We start from the raw sequence: 9,527 nt of genomic DNA, 5'->3' as shown, positions 1-9,527 counted from the left end.
TCGGCCTATGCTCTGCACTTCTCAGGTTGTATCAAGCCACCTTTTGCCAAGATGGCCTGGAATTGTGATGCTCCACCCAAATGTCAATTGTTCACTTGGCTAGCTTGGCAAGGCCGATGCTGAACTGCGGATAACCTTGCCCGCCATGGCTGGGACCATGACCCCAGGTGCTTGATGCGCTTAACTGCTGCTGAACCCTCACTGCATCTTTTTACGATCTGTCCTTTTGCTTCAGAGCTATGGCGTCTAGTATTGGACAAGTTGCAGCAACTGGCTAGTCTCATTCCGGCAAAACCTGATGGTACTCTTGACTGCTTGGTGCGACCGTAGCTCCTTGGGTCTCACTCAAGATGCAGCCAAGTCCCGGAGATCGATCGTGGCGCTCGTTTGGTGGTCAATCTGGAAAGAAAGGAATGAATGTGTCTTCAGGCATCACTCATGCTCAGTCACCACTTTGTTCCGGAAACTCCAGATGGAGGCTCAGATGTCGACTGAGGCTGGCCAGATGCGTGTCCTACTGCTTGCCGGCCATCCTTGTGAGCCTGATTAAATGCGAGATTGCCTGTTTCCCCCTTCGTTTTGTTTTCTTTTCTCCTTCTTTGGGAGCATTTCACTCAGGTTTAGTGCCTGGGCTGTAAAACTCTGTTCCTATCCTATCTATTTGTAACGAAAGCAGTGTAAACTGCCTTTTGTCAGAAAAGATGTCATCAAAAGCTGCCAGTTTTCCCAAGCATTACTACAGATAGCAAATGATAGTTGCAGCTTAAAACCCTCTTGTCTATCATAACAGCATTGCGCCAGTCACATTCCATTCATTCACCACGCACCTACATATCTGAAGTTAACATATCTATCCTATCTCCCTGGCTCCTTGCTCAATTTTTTTCAAGAAGAAATTATCAAGCAAGGCATATGCAAATATGACCATCCTTTTTAACTGTTAACCTCAATTAATAATATCACAATTGGCACAGGAACAAATTACATGCTTCGCTCTTCTAATTTAATTCTGAGGCTCCATCAATCCAGAATGAACATAAATACCAATTTTGCTGGTACAAATTGTATGCTACCAATTTGCATCAGCATGGACAATTAGCTCCAAATGTAATCTCCCACAACAGGAATGAAGTGCAGCCTTAATTTTATTTCCCAATCAGAATATCCAGGAACTACTATAGGAACATATAAGTACTAACTAAAACAAAGATCGCCAAGATTTGTTCCCAAAAGAAGAAATCTCTGACCTCGATGCGCTCATCAAAGAACGGCCTGGAGCAACCACTACTCCTCGAGCTGCTTGAGCTCGGCCTTGAGCTGCTCCATCTTGAGCCCCATGGACCTGCGGAGCGCGTCGGCGTCTGCGGGCGGGACCCGCGCAAGCAGCGCGTCGAAGGCGCCGAGGGCCTCGCCGGCCGCGTCGCGCGCGCAGGCGGCCTCCTCGTTGAAGTACACCGTCTCCTTGCTGTCCATGGCAGCCTCGATCTCCTCCCGCGCTTCGGCGAACTTGCGGTTCACCTCGTCGACGTCCTTGCCGTAGTCCGTCGAGAAGGCGCGGCGTTGTGCAGGGAGGATGAGGCCCCGCGGAGAAAGTGGCAGGGGAGGTCTGGCGTTCGTTAGGGGTTGCGGGGCGGCGGTGGAGGGGCGGAGGAGATAGGCGGCGGCGCGGAGGAGGACGCGAGGGTTTCGGTGCATCCTCGCTTGCGGGGGTGGGTTTCTCTTTCTCTTCTCCTTCCCTGTCGGTGGTTAGGGCATCTTCAACACTATACATCAACCCAAATTACAAGTGCCACAATTCGTGCCATTCGGTTTTTCGATGACATTTTCAGTCACGTAATAGCAAATTTGGTAGGATATATCATAAGTTTCTGTCAAAAATAAATTAAAGCACGAAAGTTGTCATGCTTGACATTTAAGGTTGTCACCATCGCGCTTACTAAAATTGTCATCCAAAATATTCGGAATTGTCATGTTTTCGTACTTGACGCTCGGTACTTATCAGGTCCTACATCAAAACAAAAACATGGCAAATATCCGTACAACATGTCCACGGATAGTTTTAAGAGAACCGATCATACACCCCGATGCATCAAATAAAATTGGACAAAAAAATTCATTAATATTGTACATAGCAAAAGTTAAGGGTCTTTATCCATGTCGGACATGGGCACGTCTGCTCCCATGCCCTACTGTTGGAGCCCGTCGACGGCAACGTCGCCCATGGAGATGAGCTCAGCAATCTACGTGGAAGGTCCAGCCTCATGTTCGTTAGCCCGACTCGAACGGCGTGGAGTTGCCGACGTTGGCAGTGTTTCAGTCCGTCACCGCATCTGTGTTCACCTCCGCCGCGATCTCCCCGAACATGCAGTCGTACTACGCCTCATTGATGCGGAGACGTCACCGCTCGCGACGGATGGCGCAAGCACTGCACACGGACTCGTACATCGTCCGCTGCTCATCCGTGATGCCCCGGATTCTGTGCGAGCATGCCCGTGATGACCTTCGCGTTCGCATGCTCGCCGGTGATCTAGCCATCCGTGAGTCGATGGTGCTCTAGGAGCTGCAAGTTGTACCACTGCTTCTCCTGTAGCATCTGAAACGCGGAGACCGGCAGCGTCTGCTTCTCCGGTTGCGTCTCCACCATGACGGTGTTGTAATGCGCTTTCGGCTACTGTAGAGCGAGCCCCGCAGCAGGCGCGGGTGGCTGCTCCTCCTCCTTCGTGTCCTCCATGTCGAGGAGAACTCTGAGGCTCTCCCTCCCAACATAATGTGGGCCATGCAGCGGGCACCCCATGTGTCCAACAAGTTTGCGACTCCGTGGCGGAGGCACGGCGAAAGGGTCTTCCACCATCCCCAGCTAGCCTCGACCATTGGTCTGGAGGTCAAAGGGAAGAGGTGGTGTGCCGAGAGAGATAAGATGAAAGGAGTGTAGGGGAACGTGCTACGCAAAAAAATTATGCTACATGATCACACCCGGAAACACTATGAAGATGGCGGTAACGATCAAACTCATCAACGGGGAAGAGTAGCGGAAGCAAATGACGAGCCGGGGCATCCCGTCGATTCCCACACCTAGATTACACCTCCCAGCGCGAGAATTGTTCTCCAAGACGAGAGCCCTCTAAGTATCCATGCATTCCGAAGTAGTAGTCCGACAAAGCTTCGACGTCGAGGAAGAAAAAATGTAAGAAAATTAGAGAGAGAAAGCCTAGTGGCGCTTCTCGTCTAATTAGAGCATCTACAGTCGGGGCACTCAAACCCGCCTCATACGCCCGGGCGGGCCGCCCGGTCACTGACCGAACACGTTTCTTCGACCCAGACGGACGCCTCAAATGGGCCTCGAATGCCCGGACTGATCGGCACCCCCCATATCCAGCCCAAATAAGGGGCGGATATGGGGGCGCCCGGGCACGCCCGCCACGTCGGACTGACGAAGGGGTCCCAGTCGGAAACGCCATCAAACTCGGTGGTCCGAAGATCGTCTCCTCCTTCGAACCGGTTGGAACGATGGTAACATGGACACGGGATTTTACCTAGGATTCGGGCCCTCTTGATGGAGGTAAAACCCTGTGTCCTTCTTTTGATTGTGTTCATATGGGGGATAGTACAGAGTACATATATCTACCACAAGATTGTTCTAATGAATATGAGTTGATCTATCGACTAACCTGGCCCCGGTTTATATATGCATCGGAGTCCTAGGGTTTAGAAGAGTCCTCGTCTTGTGCGCCAAGTCATGTGGAGTCTTGTATGCGCTGTGGTCTGCCTGAGGTGGCCCATTGGTGAACCACCATAAGGGTCCTCGGCCCGACCCACTGGTCGGGAGACGACGTGGATCTAGGATATGAAATATGAGAGAGGTGAATGCAAAATAGCTAATTTGAGACATGACCGATAAGTGTCCGCGGACGGGCGCATTCGTGGACGTTTGAGGCGACGATGCCATGTACTTAGGGTAGGGTCATAGGCCTGACCTAGACGCCCTACCCAAGGACACTTCCCTAGAGTCAAAGTCATTTGAAGTACAACAGAAGATATTGACTGAAACCAAGTTAAAGTGCAAGCCACTCAACCAGTTATCCCACTCGGATACCCCAATTCCACTCGATCAAGATAGAGTCACCCGACCACATGAAGAAACACTCGGAGTACAGAAGGTCTAAAGTCACCCTAGGATGGCAACGGTCAGGCGTTCACTCCGTAGTCTTAAAGATCATTTATAATCATTCATAGCTAGCGTTACCAATAACGCCCCTGCCTTAACGTACATTGAACCTTATGTAACTGGGGGCTGGAGGGGTCTGGCGCACTCTATATAAGCCACCGCCCTCCTCTGGCACAAGGGTTCGCACCCCCTATAACTCTCACGCATAATCTAGTCGACAAAGCCTCCGGGCACCGAGACGTAGGGCTATTACTTCCTCCGAGAAGGGCCTGAACTCGTAAATATTGCGTGCACAACCTTGCCGTACCTAGGGCCTTGCCTCCTCCTACGTACCCCCTATTCTTACTGTCAGACTTGCTCCCACGACAGTTGGCGCCCACCGTGGGGCCGGCGTCTTAGCGACTTCCGGTGAGGTTGCAGTTTTTCCGATCTTCATCAACATGGTTTCCGGCGGTGGTTTGTCTTTGGGCCGCGAGATCCGTCTCGGCGTGCTCGTTTTTGTCACTCGCGACTCCGCCTGGCTCTAAGAGGCCCCCCTCGATGTCGAGGCCCTTCCCATCCGCGGGGCGGCACACTTTCGCGTGAGTGCATGCGGCGTCCTCCTGCGGCAGCCGTCGACCTATTATCGGTCGGCTCCCGCGTGATCCACTCTCCCTGTTGTACGCCACCGCAAGTGATTCGGTCGGTCGTGGCTTCAGCGGTGGGTGAGGTATGCGGTGGCTCGTGTTGGGGAACGTGTAATTTCAAAAAAATTCCTACGCACAGGCAAGATCATGGTGATGCATAGCAACGAGGGGAGAGTGTGATCTACGTACCCTTGTAGATCGACAACGGAAGCTTTTGGTTGATGTAGTCGTACGTCTTCACGGCCCGACCGATCAAGCACCGAAACTACGGCACCTCCGAGTTTTAGCACACGTTCAGCTCGATGACGATCCCCGGACTCCGATCCAGCAAAGTGTCGGGGAAGAGTTCCGTCAACACGATGGCGTGGTGACGATCTTGATGTACTACTGTCGCAGGGCTTCGCCTAAGCACCGCTACAATATTATCGAGGACTATGGTGGCTGGGGGCGCCGCACACGGCTAAGAATAAGATCACGTGGATCAACTTGTGTGTCTCTGGGATTCCCCTGCCTCAGTATATAAAGGACCAAGGGGGGGTTGCGGCCGGCCTAACCCCCCCAATCCTAGTTGGAATAGGATTCGCGGAGGGGGGAAAAGAGAGAGGGTGGCCGGCCCCCTCTCCTTGTCCTATTCGGACCAAGGGAGGGGAGCGGCGCGCGGCCCACTTTGGGCAGCCCCTTCTCTTTTCCACTAAGGCCCACTATGGCCCATATAGCTCCCGGGGGGTTCCGGTAACCTCCCGGTACTCCGGTAAAATCCTGATTTTACCCGGAACACTTCCGATATCCAAACATAGGCTTCCAATATATCAATCTTTATGTCTCGACCATTTCGAGACTCCTCGTCATGTCCGTGATCACATCCGGGACTCCGAACAAACTTCGGTACATCAAAATGCATAAACTCATAATATAACTGTCATCGTAACCTTAAGCGTGCGGACCCTACGGGTTCGAGAACAATATAGACATGACCGAGACACGTCTCCGGTCAATAACCAATAGCGGAACCTGGATGCTCATATTGGCTCCTACATATTCTACGAAGATCTTTATCGGTCAGACCGCATAACAACATACGTTGTTCCCTTTGTCATCGGTATGTTACTTGCCCGAGATTCGATCGTCGGTATTCCAATACCTAGTTCAATCTCGTTACCGGCAAGTCCCTTTACTCGTTCTGTAATACATCATCCCGCAACTAACTCATTAGTTGCAATGCTTGCAAGGCTTAAGTGATGTGCATTACCGAGAGGGCCCAGAGATACCTCTCCGACAATCGGAGTGACAAATCCTAATCTCGAAATACGCCAACCCAACATGTAGCTTTGGAGACACCTGTAGAGCTCCTTTGTAATCACCCAGTTACGCTGTGACGTTTGGTAGCACACAAAGTGTTCCTCCGGCAAACGGGAGTTGCATAATCTCATAGTCATAGGAACATGTATAAGTCATGAAGAAAGCAATAGCAACATACTAAACGATCGGGTGCTAAACTAATGGAACGGGTCATGTCAATCAGATCATTCACTTAATGATGTGATCCCGTTAATCAAATAACAACTCATTGTTCATGGTTAGGACACATAACCATCTTTGATTAACGAGCTAGTCAAGTAGAGGCATACTAGTGACACTTTGTTTGTCTATGTATTCACACATGTATTATGTTTCCGGTTAATACAATTCTAGCATGAATAATAAACATTTATCATGATATACAGAAATAAATAATAACTTTATTATTGCCTCTAGGGCATATTTCCTTTAGTCTCCCACTTGCACTAGAGTCAATAATCTAGATTACACAGTAATGATTCTAACACCCATGGAGCCTTGGTGCTGATTATGTTTTGCTCATGGAAGAGGCTTAGTCAGCGGGTCTGCAACATTTAGATCCGTATGTATCTTGCAAATTTCTATGTCTCCCACTTGGACTAGATCCCGGATGGAATTGAAGCGTCTCTTGATGTGCTTGGTTCTCTTGTGAAATCTGGATTCCTTTGCCAAGGCAATTGCACCAGTATTATCACAAGAGATTTTCATTGGACCCGATGCACTAGGTATGACACCTAGATTGGATATGAACTCCTTCATCCAGACTCCTTCATTTGCTGCTTCTGAAGCAGCTATGTACTCCGCTTCACATGTAGAACCCACTACAACGCTTTGTTTAGAACTGCACCAACTGACAGCTCCATCGTTTAATGTAAACACGTATCCGGTTTGCGATTTAGAATCGTCCGGATCAGTGTCAAAGCTTGCATCAACGTAACCTTTTACGATGAGCTCTTTGTCACCTCCATATACGAGAAACATATCCTTAGTCCTTTTAAGGTATTTCAGGATGTTCTTGACCGCTGTCTAGTGATCCACTCCTGGATTACTTTGGTACCTCCCTGCTAGACTTATAGCAAGGCACACATCAGGTCTGGTACACAGCGTTGCATACATGATAGAGCCTATGGCTGAAGCATAGGGAACATCTTCATATTCTCTCTATCTTCTGAAGTGGTCGGGCATTGAGTCTTACTCAACTTCACACGTTGTAACACAGGCAAGAACCCTTTCTTTGCTTGATCCATTTTGAACTTCTTCAAAACTTTGTCAAGGTATGTGGTTTGTGAAAGTCCAATTAAGCGTCTTGATCTATCTCTATAGATTTTAATGCCTAATATGTAAGCAGCTTCACCGAGGTCTTTCATTGAAAAAATCTTATTCAAGTATCCCTTTATGCTATCCAGAAATTCTACATCATTTCCAATTAGTAATATGTCATCCACATATAATATCAGAAATGCTACAGAGCTCCCACTCACTTTCTTGTAAATACAGGCTTCTCCAAAAGTCTGTAAAAAACCAAATGCTTTGATCACACTATCAGAACATTTATTCCAACTCCGAGAGGCTTGCACCAGTCCATAAATGGATCGCTGGAGCTTGCACACTTTGTTAGCTCCCTTTGGATCGACAAAACCTTCTGGTTGCATCATATACAACTCTTCTTCCAGAAATCCATTCAGGAATGCAGTTTTGACATCCATCTGCCATATTTCATAATCATAAAATGCGGCAATTGCTAACATGATTCGGACAGACTTAAGCATTGCTACGGGTGAGAAGGTCTCATCGTAGTCAATCCCTTGAACTTGCCGAAAACCTTTTGCGATAAGTCGAGCTTTGTAGACAGTAATATTACCGTCAGCGTCAGTCTTCTTCTTGAAGATCCATTTATTCTCAATTGCTTGCCGATCATCGGGCAAGTCAACCAAAGTCCACACTTTGTTCTCATACATGGATCCCATCTCAGATTTCATGGCTTCAAGCCATTTTGCGGAATTTGGGCTCACCATCGCTTCTTCATAGTTCGTAGGTTCATCATGATCTAGTAGCATGACTTGCAGAACAGGATTACCGTACCACTCTGGCGCGGATCTTACTCTGGTTGATCTACGAGGTTCAGTAGTATCTTGTTCTGAAGTTTCATGATCATCATCATTAGCTTCCTCACTCACTGGTGCAGGTGTCATAGAAACAGTTTTCTGTGATGCACTACTTTCCAATAAGGGAGCAGGTACAGTTACCTCGTCAAGTTCTACTTTCCTCCCACTCACTTCTTTCGAGAGAAACTCCTTCTCTAGAAAGTTTCCGAACTTAGCAACAAAAGTCTTGCCTTCGGATCTGTGATAGAAGGTGTATCCAATAGTCTCCTTTGGATATCCTATGAAGACACATTTCTCCGATTTGGGTTCGAGCTTATCAGGTTGAAGCTTTTTCACATAAGCATCGCAGCCCCAAACTTTCAGAAACGACAACATTGGTTTCTTGCCAAACCACAGTTCATAAGGCGTCGTCTCAACGGATTTTGATGGTGCCCTATTTAACGTGAATGCGGCCGTCTCTAGAGCGTATCCCCAAAACGATAGCGGTAAATCAGTAAGAGACATCATAGATCGCACCATATCTAGTAAAGTATGATTACAACGATCGGACACACCATTGCGCTGTGGTATTCTGGGTGGTGTGAGTTGCGAAACTATTCCGCATTGTTTCAAATGTACACCAAACTTGTAACTCAAATATTCTCCTCCACGATCAGATCGTAGAAATTTTATTTTCTTGTTACGATGATTTTCAACTTCACTCCGAAATTCTTTGAACTTTTCAAACGTTTCAGACTTATGTTTCATTAAGTAGATATACCCATATCTGCTTAAGTCATCTGTGAAGGTGAGAAAATAACGATATCCACCACGAGCCTCAATATTCATCGGGCCACATACATCTGTATGTATGATTTCCAACAAATCTGTTGCTCTCTCCATAGTACCGGAGAACGGTGTTTTAGTCATCTTGCCCATGAGGCACGGTTCGCAAGTACCAAGTGATTCATAATCAAGTGGTTCCAAAAGTCCATCAGTATGGAGTTTCTTCATGCGCTTTACACCGATATGACCAAAACGGCAGTGCCACAAATAAGTTGCACTATCATTATCAACTCTGCATCTTTTGGCTTCAACACTATGAATATGTGTGTCACTACTATCGAGATTTAATAAAAATAGACCACTCTTTAAGGGTGCATGACCATAAAAGATATTACTCATATAAATAGAACAACCATTATTCTCAGATTTAAATGAATAACCGTCTTGCATCAAACAAAATCCAGATATAATGTTCATGCTTAACGCTGGCACCAAATAACAATTATTTAGGTCTAATATTAATCCCAA

The 9,527-nt window shown here is 47.7% G+C and overlaps 1 protein-coding gene across 1 annotated transcript; it reads right to left on the bottom strand.

The window, feature by feature from the left end:
- Nucleotides 1-913: 913 nt before the first annotated feature.
- Nucleotides 914-1,755, bottom strand: LOC123040843 (embryogenesis-like protein). The gene has a single exon (XM_044463590.1). The coding sequence runs from the start codon at nt 1,693-1,695 to the stop codon at nt 1,285-1,287; it is 411 nt and encodes a 136-aa protein (XP_044319525.1). The 5' UTR covers nt 1,696-1,755; the 3' UTR covers nt 914-1,284.
- Between the last annotated feature and the right edge of the window lie 7,772 nt (nt 1,756-9,527).

Source organism: Triticum aestivum, chromosome 1A (genome assembly GCF_018294505.1).
Source record: "Triticum aestivum cultivar Chinese Spring chromosome 1A, IWGSC CS RefSeq v2.1, whole genome shotgun sequence".
Taxonomy (NCBI): Eukaryota; Viridiplantae; Streptophyta; class Magnoliopsida; order Poales; family Poaceae; genus Triticum; species Triticum aestivum.
This window is presented reverse-complemented; position numbering and strand designations above follow the sequence as displayed.

Bases quoted from the DNA above. Each gene is read 5' to 3' on its own strand.
- LOC123040843 (XM_044463590.1), bottom strand. From the start codon at position 1,695: ATGCACCGAAACCCTCGCGTCCTCCTCCGCGCCGCCGCCTATCTCCTC.